Below are 22,776 nucleotides of genomic sequence, written 5' to 3' on the forward strand. Positions count from 1 at the left end.
ACACACACTGTCTTCATGGGTACAGCTGTGGCACCCCCCCAAATTACAACAGTGCCATCAGAGATCACTGATCATGGGCAGCCACAGCAGATGTGATCATAATGAAAAGGTCTGGTGAGAATCACCAAAATGTGGCAGAGACATGGAGGGAGCAAATGCTGTTGGAAAAATGGCACTGGTAGACTTGCTTGGCACAAGGCTGCCACAAACCTTCAATTTGTCAAAAGCACAGTATGAGCAAATCATAATAAAGGAAGGGCAATCAAATGTGATAGATGTATATACATGACATGAATGTCAGTGATAAGTATGTGTGTCCTGGATACCTCTCCGGTCCTTAGCACAGAACTGAGACACACTGCGCTCTGGGAGCCCGCAGCGCGCTCAGGGTGGAGGTGTGGTCCGGCGAGGACCTGCTGGGTCAGGCCTGGATCCCAGGGAGAGAAGAAGCGGCTTCACTCATCTAGAAGCCATCATCTGTCCAAAGACAGATGACTGTCTTGTCGAGAGATCCAGGGCTCTGCTAATGCCGAGCATCCCGGGTCTCCTGGGAGTTGTGGCTTCGAGGGTCCTGCTTTGGGAAGTGGGAGGAGCCACATGGAGAGCTGCTGCAGACTCAGCTGGGTGGGGCCTGATGAAAACCCCTCTCTGGGTCCAACCCCACCCAGGGCAGACAGACCAGAAGTCTTCCCGTGTCCTGCCAGCTCCCAAGTGGAAGGAAGGCAGGAACAGTTTGGTTGCATCTTGGGGACCATTTACGTTCAAATCAAGAAATCCATTCAGACTAACTTAAAGCAAAAGAAAAGGGCAGAATAATCCATTACTTTAAAAATGCAAAAAAAAAAAAAAAAAAACCCAGAAATTCAAACTAACTCAAGACCAAAAAAAAAAAAAAAGAGTATTACAAGAAAAACAGCTAACAGCCAAACTAATTTAAGCTAAAAGGAGTTCTGTGTTTTAATACTACAGATAACAAAGACTCACCACGGAAAGAGAATGCATTTTTAGAATACAAGAGCCCAAGGGCAGGAAGTATAAGGGATTGAGGTCAGTGTGGGAGGGTCAGAGGGTGAGATCACCCGCCTCTGCTCCTGACCGCTCAGTTATGAGCGGTCCTTTGCTCCTTTCTGAATTATTTGCTGCATTCTCCTCTGTCTGCAGATTAATTCCCATCACATCTCCATTGTCCTAAAGGGTGGCTCCCTCACTCTGGACTTTGAATCACGTCCTATTTTGTATCCCGATTCTGCATCCCAAAGGACGTGTCAGGAGTCCATCAGCTTGGCCAGGCTTAAGTCAAGAGTCCACCAAGCAGTGTCATGGGAGTCAGCTCTTTCATAAGGGGCTGGGGCAGACCAGGCATTCTTACCATTTGTTCACTCAGCACATATTTAGTGAGAACCTACTAAGTGCCAGACACTGTTAAGGGCTGAGAACAGAGCAAGGAGCAAAACAAAGCCCCTGCCTTTGTGGAGGTCTCATCCTGGACCACCGACATCTCTATTATGGACAAGGAGTTGGCACCGGCAACCCAGCTCACCACAAGGCCAAGGTGGGCGGTTCCTTGGTGTCTCTGTTCAGCTGCTCCTGGAAGGTGGCTGTGGTGTCTCATCGTCTTTGGACAGGCCTCCCAGGAAATGATTCTGAAGGGCAATCAATCCTGTCATTCGTGGGATTCTGTGAGACCACACTCTGAGGCACTTGTCATCTGAATTCACACTCCTGGGTAGATTTACCTTTTGCTAGAAGGAAACAAAGGGGATGAGGAGGGTTCTGTCTTTGCGAGATAGTTATTAAAAATGAAGCCCTGGCTGGGATAGCTCAGTGGATTGAGCACAGGCCTGTGAACCAAAGGATGGAGGTTCGATTCCCAGTCACGGCACATGCCTGGGCTGCAGGCCAGTTCCCAGTAGGGGATGCACAAGAGGGAACCATACATTGATATTTCTCTCCCTCCCTCCTTCCCTTTCCCTCCCCTCTAATGATAAATAAAGTTTTAAAATATTTTTTAAAAAACAAGTCCCAGGGAGGTTATCGTCTCTTACCAGGCCAGACAAATCAGCAGAATAGACAGGTAGGGACCTTCATTCTCATCTTCCAACAGGTGCAGTGGCCTCTTCCTGGGCAAGGACAGGCTAGGACAGCCATGTAGAGACCATCCGTTCAGCTGACCAATGTTTATTGAGCTGCTTCTTCCCGCCATGCCCTGTGCTGGCTTTAGAGAATACAACAGTGAGCAGGACGGTCATGTTTCCTGCTCTAAGGTGGAGTGAGTGAGGGAAGTAGACAAACAAGAAGTGAGAAGCATAAGACATTAGGGAAGAACAGGCTACTCTGAAAAAGAGAAATGAGGAACCCAGTTTAGCATGGTAGTCGGTCAAGGTGAAGGGTTTGCGGAGCAGGAGACATTGAAACAAGAGACATGAATGTTGAGAAGAACCCGCTGTGCGAGAGCAGGGGTGAGCTGGTGTCCAGACAGAGGGCAGAGAGTTCAAAGCATGTGTTAGAGAATCCGAAACAGCTCGGGAAAGGCCAAGGCGACCTTTACTGGAAGGTACTAAAAAGCACCTATTTTCTCTTTCAAGCCCTTGCTGGTAACACTGAGCCAAGGAGTTGCAGCCAGATTCCCACGCCTGCTCCTACCATTGCACCCACCGCTGCCGTAGGTCTTACTTTGTAAATTCAAAATGCCAGTCTCTTTACTGCTGCCTGTTTTAAAAAGTAACACCTGTTTGTGGGAGAAATTCAAACAGAAGCATATAGGATGTACTCCAGAAACTTAACACCTTCTGTTATTCCCATCCCCTGAGTACCATTATTAATAGTTTGTTATCTCATTCCATATATTTTATATAAATATAAAGTAATGTAAACTCTAGGCCAGGGTTGGCAAACTTTCTGGAAAAGGCAAGATAGTAAATATTTTAGGCTTCGCAGGCCAGATGGCCTCTGTTGTATCTGCTCAACTCTACTGTTATAATGTTAAAACAGCTGTGGGTGGTATGTAAACACACAGGCATGGCTGTGTACCAGTAAAACTTTATTTATAAAAGCAGGCAGGGAGCCCATGAATTAGAGCTTTCTGACCCCAGTTCTGTATGAATGGAATCACACCATATGTGCTAATCTGTAATATGGATGATTTTCTTTTGCTTTGTTTTATTTTTCTGCCCAGCAATATAGATCTTAGACCCCTTTCCACATCAGTATTCAAAGATTTCCACTATTGTTTTATAAAGGCTGCTTACATTTCAGTGCATGGTTCTAATTCAGACTTTTTTAAAGAGTTCTGTTTTGGTTGTTTGCTTTTCTTTCTCTTTTTTATTACAGTGTTTGAAAATGGCTCTTATCTATTAGAGAGTTAAAAAAGCTAATTCTTTTATTTTATTTATTTTTTTTAAATCCTCACTCCAGAATAGGTTTATTGATTTTGGAGAGAGGAAAAGAGAAAAAAGAAAGGAACATTGATGTGAGAAGTATCCATTAGTCAAACCCACAACCTAGGTATGTGCCCTGACCAGGAATCAAACCTGCAACTTTTTGGTGTCTGGAATAATGCTCCAGCCAACTGAGCCACCCGGCCAGGGTGAAGGTGGTTCTTTTAATTGTCCCTTCTTGGAGGGCTTAGGTTTCATTTATCTTCATGATGTTGTAGTCATTTAGTTTTATCATTCATGGCTGAGCTCTGGTTTGGCAGGCAGAGGACCTAATCTTGACTCAATTCTACTTCTTAACAGTTGAATGACTTGAAACCTTGTTTAGCCTGTCTGATGGCCACATCCCCCATCCAGAACTGGACAGGGGCGTGCCTGGTCCAGCCCACTGCAGAGGCCACGCGATACATAGATGAAATAACAGATCGCGGCGTGCTTTGAAAATTACAAAGTGATATTCCCATGTAAACGGCTATCATCGTCACCATGATCCCTATCATTATTATTAACGTGATAATGTTAGCAGATAAGCTTTTCTTGTTCTAACAGATGACTAACTGTAGAACAGGGTCTGCATCATTAATGTGGTTGTTGGTTTTCCCAGCCCTGAGGTATTCAGCCGATCAATTCAGCATCCATTTATCAAGCCCCTATTATGTATCAAATACGGCCCCCACCAGTGCCCAAGTTCTGTGCCAGTTGTCAGGGTTAAAAGAAGATTAGCTGTTGCCGTCTGTCCTCTATGAGTTCAGAATCCACTGAAAAGAAATACACTTGCCCAAATTACAAGGTAATGCCAAACATGCTGTAGTAGAGAAAAAAAAACAGAATTTTGCAGACAGAAGACAATGTTCAGAAAGCTGCCGAAGAGAAGGTAGCATTGGAAAGCTTAGGAGTTTGCGGTACAGAGGAGAGAAGGAGGGACGTCCTGACACAGGACATAGCTCTGGGGCAGTCACACCCCTCTGGGGTGCCAATGCCAGGACAGCAGTGACCTAAACACGCAGTTTTTTATATGAGGTAGAGTTTATGTTCCTTCCTATGAAAGAAATCCTGGACACTGTCACCTAGGTCCAGTGAAGCGGCCTCACCTCGGTTCCTTTTGTCTCTCTGCTGTGCCACGCACGCTACTGCGCGGTTCCCATCCCCAAGGTCATCTCAGGGTCAGATGGTGCCTGGAGGTCAAAAAGCACTGTCGGAATTCCAGACTGCGGGAAGGAGGAGGAAAGAATGAAGGAAGGGCCAAAACGCGCTCTCTCACTTGTTACCTTCCTTTAAGCAGCTTTTCTAGAAATCCCACACTTACCCACTTACAAAATATTTACTGAGTGCTACCCTGTGCCAGGCACTGGACTGCAGCAGCTAAGAAAACGGGCAGTCTGTCCTCATGAAACCTACACTCCAGTGGAGAGAGATAGAAAAAAAAATAAGGTAAATGTAGCACCTGAGACAGTGTTGCTCTCGGTGCAGGGAAAAAAGCCGAGGATGGCGGGGAGTGTTGGGGAAAGGAACGCTGAAGTTTTAGGTAGCTGGTCCCAGAGGTGTCACTCTCTGACATGATTTCCAGCCCCCAATTTCTAACCAAACTTAGACAGTGAGTTAAGTCCTTAAAGTGGTGAGAGAGGGAGCCGGGTGGGCAAGGGGGACATTCTGTACTCAGAGGCCAGTGTGGTTGGAACAAAGGTAGTAAAGGAACAGTAGGAGTTGAGGTCATGGAGGATTAGAGGCACAATATGCAGGACGCTGAAGGCCTGTAAGGATATAGGCTTTTGCTCTTAGTGAGGCAGTGTCTGTTATTTGACTGCAGTTTATATCTTTTTGGCCAGATCTAGCTGTGCAAGAGCCTGGAAGGTGTAGATTTTAGCTGGTGCCTTGATACTCTGCATAAAATTGGGGGCGGGGGGGAGGGTTTAATTTAAGGATGAAGGTGGAGAATGGCTATAGGATGCCACTGCCAGTTTCTCCTCGAACGAACTGTGTGAATTTGGTCCCAAGTTACTTAATTTCTCTGAACTCCAAATAAGATCTGACCCACTCTGAATTTATAAAAAGGACAGAGGACATACAAGACCCGGTGACAGTTCCTGCATCTCTGTGGTTCACCTGTGAATCACCCAGTGGCCAGGTGTATCCTTACCGAGAGCCGCCCAAGTTTACAGGGAGGACAGGGTTGATGTGGGAGACAAGGGGACATGTCACAGAGCACCCAAGGGACCCTCGGAGGAGCCCTCTGCTAAGTGAGAGACTATTTTCTGGGTGTCGCTTGAGTTTGAAGTCAGTGGTGTCCTCCACGCCTGGGTGTGGCAGAGACGAAGCGCGGGCCCGCCTGGGGGGCCCACCGCAACGGCAGCTGCACGGCGCAGGATGGATCGCAGACTCAGAGCCGCCTTCCGTCACTCAGCAGTCCCGCGGCAACAGAGCAACACGCTCCCGAGCCATGGCTGCCCTTGCATAAGTAGCTTAAATGGCACCCAGGTGACAGTGACAACCATCAGCATATTTCCTCCTGAGCCATTCTTCTCCAAAGTCTGATCCCTTCTCTTCTGACTCTTTCCTCCTCCTGTCTGCTCTTTGAATTTCTGAGTGCCTCTCTGTGAACCCTCTATCTCTAGACCCCTTGCTAGCCCAGCCTCCCAGACTCCAGGGGAGCCCTGATATGCGGTGGCATCTCCCTGATACCGACCTGCCTCAGCTGTGCCCTGACCCTGCCCGGCCCTGACCACAGGCCTCCTGACCATCAGTGGTCCCGGACCAAAGAGGGTGAGGAGGCCTGTGGAGATTCAGGAGCCTGACTGTCCCTGTAATTCCTCAGGCAGCCTCACATCCACTCTTGTCCCATGCAGAGGGACAGAATGGATGCCCGTGAGGCATGTCCGTAGTACGAGTGGTTGGGAAGACACATAAGCACAGCATCCAAATGGAAAAGTTCTGCTCCTTTAAGGAACTAGCAAGCACCCAATGCCCCAGTGCAAAGGCCTGGGAAACTGTATTGGAGACCTGGACATATCCCAGAGGCTAAAGTGGAGTTTTCTACTTCCTTCCTAAATCTAAGGAAGGCTGAGGTGTGACCCGGGACGCTCAGCTCCTGCCAGTCAGAGCACCACGTGCCTCCCGGGGAGAGTGGGCTAAGGGAGGACGACTTGCTCAGAGGTTTACCTGTGTTCCCTCCCTTGTGGATCAGGGCAGGATGCAGGGTGAGGAGGTGGAACTTCACTCTCCAAGGCGACTTCCAGCCCTGCACTTCCAACCAGATTCGGAGGGTTCGAGACCTGAGGGACTAGGGCCAGCAATCCCAAGTCTCCACATGGTCTGTGGCCAGTTAGGGTCCGGGCTTCCTTTTGGGTGCTGCACCCTATAATTAGGCCACTAATGAGTCCTGTGTCCATGTTCATCTTTCTGTTTTCCAGAAAACCCACGAGAGTCATGTTTCGATCCTGGTTCAATCAAGAACGGCACGCGAGTGGGGTCTGACCTCAAGCTGGGCTCCTCCATCACCTACTACTGCCACAGCGGCTATGAAGTCGAGGGCTCCTCCACGCTCACCTGCGTTCTGGGGCCCGACGGGAAGCCCGCGTGGAACAACCCCCAGCCAGTGTGCACAGGTGGCGGGACTGGGGAGGGGAGGGCGGGGGAGGGGCTGGGCGTGCGCCAGAGGCAGGAGGGGCTCTGGGCAAGGGGAAGAGGCCCGGAAAGCAGGGAGCTCCTTGGGTTCGCTGTGGATGAGAAAGGCTGATGATTCACCAGGTGGACTCGTCCCTGTCAGTGTGTCATAGTGTCCCCACACACACTCAGCCACGGAAACCTAGCAGATGGGATGGAGTGTCAGAACTTCAGGAGCATGGTGGCCACCCTAGTTGAGAAACAAGACCCTGTGCCCAGGTGGAAGAGCCTGGCTCTGAGGTCCACCCCCTGTGAAACAGGTGCCATGGGTGGGAACAGAAGGTGGCTGGCCTCTCCTCGTGAGGCCAGTCTGGGGAAGCCACAGCTCCCTACTTATGCAGGTACTACCCAGATGCAGCCTCAGCCGTGGGAGCAGCAGACTAGCTCTGGTTCTGCTTGTAAGCAAAAGAGGTTCCCAAAATGCTCCTCAGGGCCGTGCCTCCAGGGACCAATGTCATGTTAATAGTGAGAGGGCCAGGATTGACGTGGCACAGGAGGGCCCATGATAGAATCAGGGTGGGTTTGGGGCCACGTGCCAGGTCAGGGATGGATGCCCCGGGCAAGGCGGGGCAGTGTCCTCAGAACTCCCTGTGGTGGTGGACACTCACATCAGTGGTGGTGCACCTCCCAGCAACCCTGCCAGGAAGAAGCCCAAGCTGGGAGCGAGCAGAGCAGAGGGTGGACAGCTGACGGGAGGCCCCCAAGGTCACCTGCCCTCTGTCCGATTTCTCCTGCAGCCCCCTGTGGAGGACAGTATGTGGGTTCAGATGGAGTGGTCTTGTCCCCCAGCTACCCCCAGAACTACACCAGTGGACAGATCTGCCTGTATTTTGTCACCGTGCCTAAGGATTATGGTATGGGGTTTTATTGAATATTTGTTTATATGTTTTCTGACTCCTTCCAGCCCCTTGGGCCCTTCCCAATAGTATCCCAATTCCACCCTCAATTGTACCTACTCCCATCGTGGGAACAGGCAAAACTGTGTCCCATACTGGACAACTGAGTGTGGACACCGTGAAGCGGGCTGCAGAATGCACTCCTGACACATGACCAACTGACACGATGGCAGAACCAAGGGGTGGGCGTGGTGAGGAACTGGGCAGGGCTGAGGGAAGGCAGGGGCGCTGGGCTGCCCAGCACAGCCCACGTCTGAACAGATAGATGTGCTGCAGATCCAGGCCAACTGGGAAGCCAGGGACGGGTAGCCGAGGGGCAGGAGGAGGTGAGGAGTGGGGTGGAGCCAAGCTTACAAACACAGGTGAGGGAGCCGGGAGCCATATCATCCCACTGTTCTGTCTGAGACCCAAAGCCCAGCCCAGCAGCGATGACGGCCACGAGCAGGAAAAATGTCCTGAGAAGACAGAGAAACCTCCAGGTTCCAAGACCCTGAGGTAGAAAGGAGCTAGGCTTGTCACCTGGTTGGCAGTGGGGACAGTCGAGAGTCCTGCCAGCCCTGGAGGACTCAGGAAGTTCCTGAGGAGCACAGGCCAGTTGTGGCTGGGCAATAGGCTCGCCAGCCCAGCTGCTCTCTCCCCGGGTCTCCTCTTTGTAGGAGGAGTAAGAACTATTTCTAAACACAGTTGGTGCTGGATGGGGCAAAGGGCGTCAACAGATCCTGACCACCTAGGAGAGGGACGGGGCAGCCTGCTGAGAGCTGGCTGCTTAGTCCCAGAACACAGCGTAGAGCAGGTGCAAGGCAAGAACACCACCCATCAGGGACATGGTCCTGAGCTCACGTGGAAAATGGGGGATGTTACCCAGAGCCCTTCAATGTCCTGGAGCAGCCGCTGCGGCTGCTGTCTGGGAAAGGAGTAAGACTGGCTCAGTGCCAGGGCCACCAACCTGATGGCTGGGTGCACTCCTCAATGTCATTTGAGGGAGCATGCCAGCCAGCCCTTCTCAGCCTCTGCATCCTCAGGGCCTGGGCAGGTGTGCTAATCAGCCAGCAGAAAGGCTCAGCCAGGAGTTAGGCCCTGAACCGGCCACTTCCTCTGAGGTTTCTCTCTCCTGGCCACTCCTCGCCCCCAACATGGCCGCGCAGGCTTCCACACTGAGATCTCCACCCCATGTCTCCTCCACAGTGGTGTTCGGACAGTTCGCCTTCTTCCACACGGCCCTCAACGACGTGGTGGAGGTGCATGACGGCCACAGCCAGCACTCCCGTCTCCTCAGCTCGCTGTCGGGCACCCACACAGGTACCCCAGGCTAGGCCAGGGATGGGATGCGGTGGGTCTGGGTCCTGGGTGTCGCGGGCGGCTCAGAGGGAAGAGGCCCTGTAAGCCTGGCTCCAGGTGGCGCCCCGCGGTTCTGTGTGTCGTGCGCCCTGCTCTGTCACTCGGCAGCCAGCTCCCAGGCCCGTCCCCAGAGGGGGTCTTCAGAAACCACTCCCATCCCAGGCTGCGCCCGCCCCGCCCCGCCCCGCCCCGTGGGGTGTAGCAGTCCCGTTGTTTTGTATTTAGCCTCCACATGTTTTTCTAATTATAAACATATTGCATTTTCATTGCAGAAAACTCAGAGCCAACACAAAAATAATTATATAGGGAATTAAAATAAATAAAGGCCACCCAGAAAGTACCATTGGAAAGATGGAGTGTATTTCCTTCCAGTCTTTATATCTACTTAGACTTAATCGCTTACATATTTTATCGAACACTGTAATGTACATATTTTAATTGAAATATTCATTGTGAATGTTTCTCTGTCATGACTTTATTCTGTAATAGGATTTTTAAATGCTGCATAATAGTCTATCATACAGTTATTTAAAATGTATGTAATGAATTTAAAATCTGTGTAATGAACACAGATTGTATCTAATTTCTCACTTTTATGAATAGTAATTCAGTGTGTTATGCACGTCATTCTTCACATCTGCACCACCTTAGAACATGTAGAAGAATTGCCGAGGTAAAGGATGTGTGAGACCCTTCGTTCTTTTTTAACAGATTGTCAGATTTGCCCCTAGAAAGTTCTCGCCACTTTGCTCACCAGGGATGAAAAAGAGGGCATATTTTACCCTCCCCAAATTAGTAATTAAAAAACACAAAAGCATCATCAGTTTGAAAAGTGAAAATGGCATCTCATTTTCCAATCTGCCCTTTTTACTACTAATTAGGTTAACCTTTTTATAATGAAATTAGCAGCCCGTGCATTTCTTATTTGGAATCTACTTGTGACTTAGTATTGATTTTTCTATTAGCATTCAGTTTCTTATTTATGTGGCAAAGCACCATATGGTTGTAACACATATATATATCATATATTATAAAAGCCTTTTGCCTGTATGATGTGCTATATAAAGCCTTCCCCTATAGTCTGTTATCTGCCATGGAATTTTCTTCGGGGTGTGCTTTAATGTCAGAAAATTTAAATTTCCCGTGATAGCAAATCTATCAATGTTTTTCTTTTATGGTTTTCTTCTTTACTTTCATACTAATGAAATAAAAATTCCTGGGTTTTTTTACTTCATTTTAGCTCCATTGTTTTTGCTTTAATAACTTTGGAATTTATTTTGATATATTATTTGATTTAGGGAATGTGATCATATTCTTTCAAATTTAATCAGTTGTCCTATCAGAATTTTCAAAATGCCAGATTTACATATATGAAATTTTTGTGAAGGAAAGGTTATGATTCTAGACTTTTTATCCATTTCCTCTGTCGGTTTATTCTTGTATCAAAAAGCTTTAATTATTGTAACATTATAACCTTAATTTTAAACATATGATAAGGTAAGTCCCCATAGACATTCTTTGTTTTGAATTTTTATTGGCTTTTCTTGCTTAACTTTTGCCTCCAGATAAACTTTAGAAATATGTTTTCAAGTTTTTAAAAATTGCTTTGGAATTTTCACTGGAACCCATTAAACTGACACAGTGGATTGACTCGGGGAGAACACACGGCTTTATAACAGGGACTCTCCCCGTCCAGGGGCAAGGTGTGTCTCGGCATTTACTTACCATGTGTGACCTGAGGGAGGCGCTGTGATTTTCATTTAGGCAGTGTGCATTCTCAGTCCACTGCATTCCTGGGTGTGTCATGGCACTTTCTGTTGCTCCCGTAAATGGGCCTCCCCACGTTACATTTTCTGATTGGTCTTTGCCAGTATGTTGGAAGACTGGTATCTTCAGTGTATTCATTTTATAAAGTCATAGAACCTTCCGTAACAATGTGAACACTGCCAGCCGATTCCCCCGGGTCCTTTAATATCCTCTCCAGATAACTTTGTCTTGCTATTTTATCTCTTCCTTTTCACTGGTTTTTCTCTTAGTTTCTTCCATTGTTATCGATCTGTTCAGGTATCTTACTGTGTTATGAATGCTGGTGTTTTATGTTTTAGTAAAAAGTTCATTTTGTAGTTATTTTAACTTTAGCAGCCTTGTTTATATAATATGCTACCCTGGCACTATTTCATTTCCTTCCTATTAGTGGTTGTATCTCCTGCCTTTACAATGTCAAATGCTGTAGGCATAGTTCCCCTTGTCACTCAGCTCGACCGGAGGTGTTTGCTGTTCGTTTCGTTTTGAGTTATTTTTTACTGCATCTACTTACCAGTTCTTGTGGATTTTGTTGTTATATTCTAATGAATTAACCTCTGCCTTTTTTTTTCATAACACCTCTCCCCATTTCTTTTCTCTCCAGACTATTGTGTTCTTCTCATTCTAACATATTGAGTTGAGAGCTTTGTCTGTTATTTTCTCTATGTAACGAAGAGCATGTTTACAGCAACATATTCCCCTCTAAGCATAGTTTGGGCTTCCAATCACAAATTTTGATATGTACTATTTGCATCATCTTTACTTTCTAAATAACTCACGGTCAAATTTTGCTCTTTTTTCCCAGAGGTTGTTTAAGAACATCTCTTCCCTCTCTTCCCCCCCCACCCCTCCCCCCACCAAGAACTTGTTCCTATTGCATTTGTGTGGTCTTCTGTTTTTATGGCCACGGGGTTAGAGAGCGCAGTTCGTGCCATTCTGCTTTGGGGTTTAAGTGAGGCCCTCTCACGAGGCGAGGACATTTTTTTTAATTCCCCAGGTATCTGAGAAGAGTGCGGGTTCTCTGCAGGGTCGCGATGCCGCAGCGAGAGGAGGGGTGAGCGAAGCCCTGTGGACTCGCTGCCTTAGATGCCTGGGTTCCTTGCGAGGTGCCTGCAGGCACAACACTTGACCACTGACCATCAGTCTCCTCATCTGTAAGAGGCAGGGAGTAAAAGTGCCACCTCCCAGAGTTACCGCTGGGATCCAGTGAGCTTTGTGTCGGCCATTAGATCAGTCTTGCTCAGTTTTGTTATTCAGATCCATTACAGCAACGGGTCTCAGTCAAGTGATTTCTCCCACCACCACCCCACACATTCACACCCAGACGGAAGTGGGATCAGGATCTCTCAGGGTAGGATGCTTTTCCAAAGTCTTGATAGATAGGGAGATAGATAGATAGATAGATAGATAGATAGATAGATAGATAGATAGATAGACAGACAGACAGATAGATGTGTAGGACCTATAGACATCGGCATCAATATACTCAGATCTTATCTCACTCCTCATTTGGAGAGACCCTGCTGACCACTGGTACCGATGGGAGTGACGTGTGCCTGTCTGTACCGAGTGCTGGGCGGCGGGGACGGTTGAGGACCACCGCTCGGCACGCTTCACTGTGATTTTCTAGTTGATACGTCAGTGGTAGGGAATGCAGTGTGAGAGTATCTGCCACTACAACTGTGATATTTTGTTGTCTTCTTGTGTTTCTAACAATTGTGGTATCTGTTTGCCTCATATGTCCTCCTCATTTTCTCTGAGAGTTGCTTCCTTTTAGGAGGAAGTTTACTCACTGATTTTCCAAGTGAAACATCTGGTCTGCTATCAGTCTGCTTGCTTTGTTTTGTTTGCTTTGGTTTTGCTTTGGTTTCGCCTCCTCACCTTCCTAATCACACCTGACCCTTGTCTAATGTCCATAATTTTTTTATATATATTTGGACTCTGAAGGTTATTGTAATTATTTTTAAAGGATGGGCTTCTTCCCCAACAACAAGTTTTCACATTTGCATTTAGTGTTGTTACCTGTTCACAATAATTATTTGGGTTTGACTATACTTTCCAGGTTGTCTTTATCCCTAAAAGTTTTTTATTTCCCTACTTTCACTCATTTTTTAAAAGATTTTATTTATTTTTATTTGTCTACAGAGGGGAAGGGAGGGAGAAAGAGAGACAGAAACATCAATGTGTGGTTGCGTCTCACGTGGCCCCCACTGGGGACCTGGCCTGCAACCCAGGCATGTGCCCTGACTGGGAATCGAACTGGCGACCCTTCGGTTCGCAGCCCATGCTCAATCCCCTGAGCTACACCAGCCAGGGCTCACTCATTTTTTAGTAAGGACTTATTATAACTGCAGTACTGTCTGTCACCTTGCATGTGGGAGAATGCATTTCCTTGGACATATGATATAAGTGACAACTTGATTGTAAATCAAGTTATGGGTCACAAACTTTTTGTTTCAAAACTGCAGTGTTTGTGCCACCCTACTTCAACAGCAAGTGTTACAGACAGGAGTCCCGCCCGAGTCTTTATCTTGTAGGTAACCTCTGCTTTTCTTTCTAAACACCTTTCATAGTCTTCTTAATTTTTAAAGTCAAAAAGCTGGGCAGGATGTGTTGCGGCAGAAATCATTCCTCATTTAATTAGATCTGGCACTTGGTGAACAGTGTCGGTCTGCACCTCAACTCTTTCTTAAGCTTAAGAAAGTTATTGTCTTTCTTATTTTCCTTCAATTTCTCTTGTCTTCACTCTCTCTAGAATGCTTGATATATGTATATTGAATTTTTTCATCTATCTTCCATGTCACTTACAGTTTCTCTCTTTACTTTAATCTCTTTATCCTTTTTCTGCGGATCCTGGGAGAGTCTCCCAAATTTAATCTCCATGTCGCTGTTCAGCTTCTGCAGAACCCAGCTGCCCTGCACCAGCATTTCTCATCTCTTTGCAGCGCTGCTAACCTCAGACCTCCCTTTGGCGTGTCTCCCTCCCCCGACCTCACAGGGGCAGTGCTAGATGCTTGTGACAGTCGTGACTGACAGTCTTCGGAGAGTTTGCCTGCTCTTCATGGGAGTTCCTACAGAAATATTTGCTTTGGTTTCTCAGGGTAGTTTGCTCCCGTAAAACTCTGGAATATTCGCGTGCATCCAGTGGTCTTGCTGCGTCCTTGCTGAGCCAGGGAGAGGGAGGGTGCACATGTCCAGGAATGGGAGTGCAGATGGCCTCTGTCAGAGGTTACCAGGGTCCTAATCCATGCCTGTCAAGCCACATGGTGGGAGGGTGGAAAAGTTGAGTTTTGTTCCACTCGCATGCATTGAGAGGAGGAGGTAGAGATAATGAGGAGCTACTTTGCCTTCATGAGTTTTGTTTTTGTTTTCCACCTTGGCAGCCAGGAGTCAGCTGGGGCGATGACTCCTAGCCAGGCTCAGCCATCTGGGTCACATGCAAGTCTTGGTGTGCTGTGCAAAAGGCCACCCACTCCCTGTGGCCAGTAGCATCCCGTCAGCCTCCTGCAAGCACTGGTGACCCCAGATGAGCTTCCCAGTGGCCTCTCGGCTGATGCCAACTCCAGCTCTCACTGCCATGGAACTGCAGCCTGGCTTTCTGTAACCCCTACTTCTGTTCTGCTGGTGGAGTCAGCAGCCGTTCTCAGGGGTCCCTAAGGCTTCAAAGGGGCATCACGCAAAGTGGCCATGCCACTGCCCCCCCCCATGGTCCCTCCGCTTCCATGGGAAGGCGATGTGCATCCTGGCTGCACATCACCGAGCCATCTGTCCCCCGACCCGTCTATACCACACCAAGCCGAAGACACACCTTACTCTCCTGATATATAAAGTTAGGGAGGCCAGGCTCCCCTAACTTCCTGGGCTCATAGGTTTTCGTTAGTTTGTGTGTTACGGGCTGGGGGACAAGCTGTCCTGCTTTGCCTGGGACAGTCCCAGCTTTCACCAGGTTGCCCCAGTATAATTATTAATAGCATGTCCTTTTACTCTCAAAAGTGTCCTTGTAGGGGCAATAAATTACACATTTGCTCTGGTTATTGATCATTTCACAGAGAATCTGGGAAAGGCCAGTTACTCTCAAACGATGCCAGCACCCTCCCTCCCAGAGCTGGTGCTTTTCTTGCATCAGACTGACGACACCTTTCCCCACAGTCCGCCAGGCAGCTTGGCAGTGGCCTTATCCTCGTGCCGGTGGGTCACCAGCTCTTTAGAAGCTTTCTCCTCTCCAGGCAGGTCATTTCATCCCTCCGAACCTCACCTTCTTGATATGTTAGCCGAGGGAACTGAACCCTTGTCATGCCAACTTCACATGGACTGTGGGTCACAATAAGACCATGGAAACTACAGCCTCCTGCGAACTTTAAACTGAAAAGTGCGGTGAAGACGTGAGGTTTCGTGTCCGGAAGAGCTGGGATGGGGAAGGAAATAGTGTGAAGGGCACGGGCAGCCCCTCCTTCCCGGCCAGGGTCTCACCTGCTGGACTCACCGTCCTCCTCTCCTCCTCACCTCTTATCTCGGCAGGAGAGTCACTGCCCTTGGCCACCTCCAATCAAGTTCTCATTAAGTTCAGTGCCAAAGGCCAAGCACCCGCCAGAGGTTTCCACTTTGTCTACCAAGGTATGCAGGACGTGGATATGGGAGGGAGGGAGGGAGGAAGGCGGGCTCCATTTCTCAGTGACTTAGTGACCTTTGCCCCTTAGTCTGTGCCTTATTATTAGGGTATCAATGACGCTAACAGTTTGCCAGGTAGTTCCTTGAAATTCAGTTGAATTTTGTACATTCATTTATTCAACAGACAATTCTTGGACCAAACTCCATGTCGAAGGAGGGGAGAGATCAGACAGGAGAAGCTAATTCTGCCCCCCACACTATCTGGCACAGCCCCAATGGCACTGGGAAGACCATCTCAGGCCTCTTTCCTAGACTCTGTCCCGTGGGGCTTGGTTTTGTCCACAAGGCCCAGGCTGCGGGAAAAACACAGGCTTGGCAGTGAGGCGGACATGGACCTGAACCCCAGCCCTGCAGCTTTCTCACTGGGCGCCCGTGACTCCTGCTCTTGGAGCCCCAGGTTGCTCCCCTGTGCACTGAGAGTAATAACATCACCTCACTGATAGGATTAAGAGAGGGTTCACAGAGCTGGCACCAGGCGGTCATCAGTGTTTGCTCCCTCTCCTACTGGCCCTGAAAGGCAAAGGCTGGCAGTGTCCTGGTGTGCACTGCAGGCCCGGCCTGTCCCTGCCCAGAAGGAGTTGCACTGTTGAGGGCCTGGCGTCAGTGCACAGGCCGAGCTGCGTTTCAAGGTGCAGGGGGACCCTGCCATGGGGGACGCTGTATCTGCACTGGGTTAAAACGTCCTACCTGCCATTGTGGGTAGGGAGAGAGGAGATTCAGGTGACGGAGATCAGAGCCCTGGGCAGGTCTTAAGGCACATGGCAGAAGAGGCCAAAAGCAGAGTGACGGCACTGAAGTGGGGAGGAAGGGCCATCCTCCCTGTGAGGAAGTATGGGACCGTGACCGGTAAGGGGCATCATGGGGAAGCAAGGAACACAAGTGTCCCTGAAGCCTGGCTGGGGACTCACACTGCCTCCCATGGCTTCCAGAGTTGTGCTGCGGCACTTCACGTCCATCTTCATTTTGGTACACGGGCCTCATCCTAATAAGCCCCCTACCCCTGCTCTAAGAGTAAGTGCCCAGAGTCTGGCTGGGTCCCATTCAGGACATTCCAGTCCAGTTGTGAATCCATCCCCAGGCCAGTTTCCACAGGGGAGAGGCCTGCCCTTCAGTGTCCTTGTCCCCTGCAGCGGTGCCCCGAACCAGCGCCACGCAGTGCAGCTCTGTGCCGGAACCCCGCTATGGCAAGAGACTGGGCAGTGACTTCTCTGTGGGGGCCATCGTCCGCTTCGAATGCAATTCCGGCTATGCCCTGCAGGGGTCCCCAGAAATCGAGTGCCTCCCTGTTCCAGGGGCCTTGGCCCAGTGGAACGTCTCAGCGCCAACATGTGTGGGTGAGTACCTAGATACCCAGGACTCGGGACGGGTGGCCAGCAAACAGTTTTTTCTCCCTGGGGGAGGCAGCAAGACCCAGCAGCTACCCCAAGACATACGGCAGCCCCTGCCTGCCACATAACTCAGGCCACTAGTCCTGTGGAGTAAATGAGAAAACAGCAAGGAGGAGGAGCTGGGGAATTGGGGTGGAGGGACAGGTGTGAAGGGAGGTTCATGGGTCTGGGCCCCTGAAGAGGGCTGCATGGGGAGGAGTCATGGGAGAGGGTGGGACCGAGGCCCAACTGGAGAAGCCAGCAGGGTGGGGGTGGGAATCACAAGCAGGCTGGGGGGCCCTGAGAAAAGCCGGTTTGGGGAGGTTCCCATGGGGGACCCGCAAAGACCACAGCTGCCTCCTCCCAGTGCCATGTGGAGGCAACCTCACAGAGCGCAGGGGCACCATCCTGTCCCCCGGCTTCCCGGAGCCCTACCTCAACAGCCTCAACTGCGTGTGGAAGATCGTGGTCCCCGAAGGTGCTGGCATCCAGGTAGGGGCGAGGAGACAGGCAGGTGGCCGGGGGAGACATAGTCCTGTCCCTGCCCTTCGGGCCAAGGGGGAGTTGGGGCCCACACACCGAAAAACACCACAGCTCATGGCCCAGGGGCTGCGGGGGGCATGAGGAGAGAGCCGGGTGAGACTGGGAGGAGGAGGGGTGGGCTCGGGCCACCAGGGACCGCCAGGAGAAGGAAGTGAGCCTGCAGCTGTAACGTGGGAATTGGGAGGATTCATGGCAAATATTTTTCAAATGGCTTGAAGGGTGTTTTTGTTTGTTTGTTTGTTTCTTAAGATTGTGAGGGATAAAAGCAGGGATATTGCAGGTAAAGGGAAGGAGCAAACTAAGAAGCAGAGATAAGACACCCGGCACACACCTAGGGTTCCACACCTGCAGCCTGAACCGCAGGAATGGAATTAGGGCCCTAACAGGTGCCCGGTGGTTAAAGCCACGTGGGGGAGGCCAGTGGGGCGGCAGTGAGCGGGGACCGAGGGCAGAGAGTCCGGCAAGGAGGGGGCAACCAGCTCTTTGCTGCAGGCCGTCCGACACGGGCCCGACCAGAAAGCGGGCAAACCTGAGGAACGTTCTAGAGGCAGAGGGAAGGCCAGTCAGCCTAGAGCGTTCCCACTGACTGGATTGCCTTCCCTCGTTCACTGCCTTCTCATCGTTCATTTCTCATGTGTCCCCCCCACTGGTCACACAGAGGTCCTCGAGGGTAGAGTCCGGGTCTTACTTTTACTGGAAGGACCTCGCGCAGTGCCAGGCCCAGAGCCGGTGCCCGGGAATTGAATTAGTTCCACAAAGAGAGGGGGAGGGTGGGTAGCAAGCTGTCTAACCAATAGTTCGTTTCCTCCGCCTTCCCAGATTCAAGTCATCAGCTTTGTCACGGAGCAGAACTGGGACTCCTTGGAAGTGTTCGACGGAGCGGACAACACAGTGACGATGTTGGGGAGCTTCTCAGGTGGGACGGGGCTTCCGGGGACCTCGGCGCAGAGGGCAGTGGTGGACTTTATCATTACTAATTTTATTGTTGTTATTATTAAGATACAATTCACATGACCATAAAATTCACCGTTGTAAAGTGTACGGTTCAGTGAGTTTTAGAATAGTCACAAAGTTCTACAACCATCAGCACTACCCCAGGACATTCTCCTCACTCCAGAAAGAAGCCAGGTCCCCATCCGCACCCACTCGCCATTGACCCTGACTTCTGTCCCCTAACAACCACTAACCCACTTGCCATCTCTGTGGCTTTTCTTGTCCCGGACATTTACACGGAGCCTTCCATGTCTGGCTTCTTTCACTCTGCAGAACGTTTTCGGGGGGCAGCGCGTCTTAGCACGTGGAGCACTTCATTGCACGGACAGGCCCCGTGCATTTGCTGTTCTTCAGTTCACGGGCAGTTGGCTCTTCCCACTTGTTAGTGTGTCGTGAATAGTGCAGTTATGAACCTTCCCAGACCAGTTTCTTTGGGGACACGCGTTTTCCGTCCCCTGGGGTGTACGCCGAGGAGCGGAATCCCTGGTCCTGTGGGAGTTCTACGTTTAACTTACTTCCGTCGCAGTGGTGGACTTCGGGTCACAGGTGGTGTGTGTTTTAGCCCAGTGACCAGGTTCATTACTGGGGTCTTCTAGGCCCCAGAACCCGTGTCCCCAAGATATAAAAAGGGCTCCTGTGCCCCAGATAAACCGTCTACGCTGCTCACATTGCCCAGATAAGGAGACATGTCCGAGTCATTTTGAAGGTGGCTGGGAGGGACCCAAACTCGTGGGCCACCTGAGGCTCTCGCCCTGCTGCTGGCATAAGGCTCCGCCACTGCCCGGTCTGCAGAAAGCTGTCTGCGGTCTCCGCCTCCTTTGGACCTTGGGACCCAGCACCCTGAGAGGTGCTGGTTTGTCTTTCAACCAGCGTGGTAGTGGGGACTTGTGGGGGCCTTGGGAGCAGAACATCATCAGGTAGCAGAAGCGGGACACAAGGGGAGAGCTCGGGGGCCCGGGAGACTAAGCCTGAGTGGTGCCTCTTTCCTGCCCCAGGAACGACCGTGCCTGCCCTTCTGAACAGCACCTCCAACCAGCTCTACCTTCATTTCTACTCCGATATCAGCGTGTCGGCAGCCGGCTTCCACCTGGAATACAAAAGTGAGAATCCGGAGTCTCGTCCGTGTACAGGGTTCGGGGTGGGAGCTGGCAGGCGCAGAGTCCCCGGGGAGGAGTAGGAGTCGCAATGGGGCTGTGTTGTCTCCATCCCCCTCGCCTCATCCCAGGCCTAGGTGAGGTCGCTAAAGCCCAGAGGAGGTCCGAAACCTCCCCCAGCCTACACAGCCAGTAAGCAGTGGAGGCAGGATTCTCACCCAAATGTCAGTTACTCAGAACCCAGTGCACTCCCTCGGGGTGCACACCGGAGTGGGAAGGGGGCCTGGTCATCGGCCTGGGCGCCGTATATAATTTGGGCTATGAGAAAACAGAGGCGATCTTCTCCTCCAGTCTTAAAAACTGTCCTCTCCGACTTCTGCTTCTGGGATACAAATTGTCTTTGGAAATGGAGAAAGGCGTGACCGGCTTGGCTCTCTTCGACAGCATGGGCCTGCGCAGATGGAGCCCCAGTGGGTGCTAGAGGCCTGACAGGGTCAGCACTGGGTGGAGGCAGATGCCCAGCTAGTCTTCAAAACGAGTGTGCTTTAACCAGGCAGTTGGGAGAGAATCCCCAGATCCCGGGATGCCCATGGCCTTGCAGGAAGTGAAGAGTACACCTAGGAGGACAGACCTGGCCTCTGAGGCCTCAGCTTGAAGCAGAGAACCCTCGGGGCAGAGGGCAGGCGGGGCGCCCCTGAGACCCTCCTCTGCACACCTAGAGGCTCCACCCCACTGGTGGTCTGAAATAGCCACAATTTTTTCTTTTACCCTCTCTCCTCTGTTCTTTGCAGTTTTGTGCCCTTATCCAATATTTTAATTTGAGTCCTTAAATGTTTCCAAGGATCTTCTCTTTATTTTATGTTTCCAAAGACATACCTTCTTCCTAAATCTCTTTGTCATTCTGCTGCCTCATTTCCAGGAAAAAAAAATTGCCACCTCTCAATTTTTCTTCCAGGGGACTGGTAGTTTTCCCGGTAGCTGGTGTTTGCCGTGCACTGTGCTCTCACGGTGGGAGAAAGCTAGGGGAAAACAGAAGTCCCTGTTAGTATTTGGAGACTGAAATTCCTAGGAACCAAACCCTGTAGTTATACTTTTGTTTTGTAGATAATCTATAAAGAGCTATAGCAAGGGAGACTTAATTGCTATTGTACAGGCAAATGGTATTGAAGGGCGCTGAAAAGTCGTATCTACTGCTATGACTCATATTTAATGTTTATTTAATTAAAATGGAAGTGGAACAATGAAGCTTTCAAAAGTACAAAATTACGTATCATAAAAAGTAATTCTTCCTTCATTGCCAGCATGGCTTAAATAAAATCAAGATGTGCCATCTAAGAGAAATTAGAATGGACTTTTCTCTGTCTCCCCCCTTCTTTCTCTCTCAAGTCCCACTTTTCTCCCCATTCCAGTTTTCTCTCCCACCACACTCTCTTGCTCTGGCTTTCTGTCTTTTTCTTGCTGCCTCTCCTCCTTCGGTCTGTGCCTGCCTTTCCAGTGAGAAGGTCTTAGGTTACTAAGTTGGGACCGCCCCCTTTACTTACCAAGTTGCATTCCACTTGGAGTGCAGGGAGGAGTCGGGAGAAATAGACAAGATGACGACCAAGAAGAGGCGCTTCAAATTCAGTGTAATTATGGTTTTAACTCTACCCTTCAGGTCTTTTGTCCCAGCTGCTCAGACTTGCGGTCATAGGTCCCAGCAGCGTTCACCTCAAGCATCACGCTCACTCCTTTGAAAGCCCTGGCGGGACAAGAGCTGGCTGGGAAGAGCATGAGAGACCTTTCTAGAGCGACAGTAATGTTGTGTAGTTTTGTAGGGGTTTGGACTGTATAGGCACACGCAGTTGTCAAAACCCAGCAAATATACACCTGGGTCAGACCCAACCGCAGTGTCTGATCGCGTGTACCCTCCTCTCCTCTCTGCCACCCTCGGTGAACATTTGGGGGCAGGCCAGGAACTCAGCTCACCGCAACCTCTTTGCTTCCTCATGGTTATTCCAACCCGCGTCCCCAGAGAGGCACACTCCAAGTCCCAGCCATCAGCAAATGCACAGGGGTTTATTTCACGCATCACAAATGTCCGCATTTGCAGATGGGACCCTGCAGGGAACAGGGGGGACATGAAGCCCAACATGGAGGAGATGCTACACTCCTTTTGCTGCCAGGAAGGGATTCAAAGAGGATAAGGATGATTTTCAGGATGGGAGGTGGAGAGTGAAGGCCTGGCCGATGTGAGCTCATGTGGCCTCAGAGTGTGGCCCCCACTTGGGCAGACCTGGAGTCATACTGTGTTTGACTTGCACCCAGCAATGTGGCTTCATAAGGACAGGCCTCTGGGCCTTCACCCTCACCAGTGAAAAGGGGAGGTAAGACCTGCACCAAGAGGATGGGGAGATGTGTGTGACCCACTCCCTGCAGCCTTGCTCATGGGACGTGCTCAGGGAGTGAGGATGGTGGGGTTGGGCGGGGAGGGTCCGTGAGGAGGAAGACTACGAAGGATGCCCTAGCAAAGCTCTGTGCACATTGCTGGGTGTATGATAAGGACCAAATGAACGCAGACTACATTTGAAAAGTCAAAAAAGGAGAGTGACGGAGGAGTATTTGGGCACCTGTGGAAGGGATTCAGAAACCAGGCCAGAATCATGAAAGTCACAGAATGTCAGGATGAGAGGGGAGATCCCATACAATAGGTGACGGGGACCCACTTCAAATTGCTGAACAAGGAAGTCTCGTGGTCCAAGGACAGATGTTGAGAACACAAACTGCCCGTGAGCACAGGATGGACAGGAACAGGGGGTGGGAGGGAGGCTCACAGCTGGCTGTGGGAGCCCCAGCGCTGCTCCCAGAAGGGAACTGGCCTGACTTTAAAATGCAGCAGGAGGAAGAAGGCAGTGAAGTGTCCCATTTGCTGGCAGACTTTCCCCCAACAGTCTGTCCCACAGAGGGGACTTGGAGGCCCTGAGCACCCCTGAGACGTCCCTCT

General features: G+C 50.2%; 1 protein-coding gene across 1 annotated transcript in view; it reads left to right on the top strand.

Moving 5' to 3' along the window:
* Positions 1-22,776, top strand: part of CSMD2 (CUB and Sushi multiple domains 2) — a 546,707-nt gene that overhangs the window by 439,153 nt on the left and 84,778 nt on the right. The window contains exons 30-37 of the mRNA XM_053660680.1: positions 6,842-7,036; positions 7,832-7,948; positions 9,176-9,289; positions 15,650-15,745; positions 16,930-17,133; positions 17,534-17,658; positions 18,529-18,625; positions 19,698-19,802. Of these exons, the coding sequence (XP_053516655.1) occupies positions 6,842-7,036; positions 7,832-7,948; positions 9,176-9,289; positions 15,650-15,745; positions 16,930-17,133; positions 17,534-17,658; positions 18,529-18,625; positions 19,698-19,802 (1,053 nt within the window). The remainder of the gene's footprint in view (positions 1-6,841; positions 7,037-7,831; positions 7,949-9,175; positions 9,290-15,649; positions 15,746-16,929; positions 17,134-17,533; positions 17,659-18,528; positions 18,626-19,697; positions 19,803-22,776) is intronic.

Source organism: Artibeus jamaicensis, unplaced genomic scaffold (assembly GCF_021234435.1).
Source record: "Artibeus jamaicensis isolate MK-2021 breed Jamaican fruit bat unplaced genomic scaffold, CSHL_Jam_final scaffold_847, whole genome shotgun sequence".
Lineage (NCBI taxonomy): Eukaryota > Metazoa > Chordata > Mammalia > Chiroptera > Phyllostomidae > Artibeus > Artibeus jamaicensis.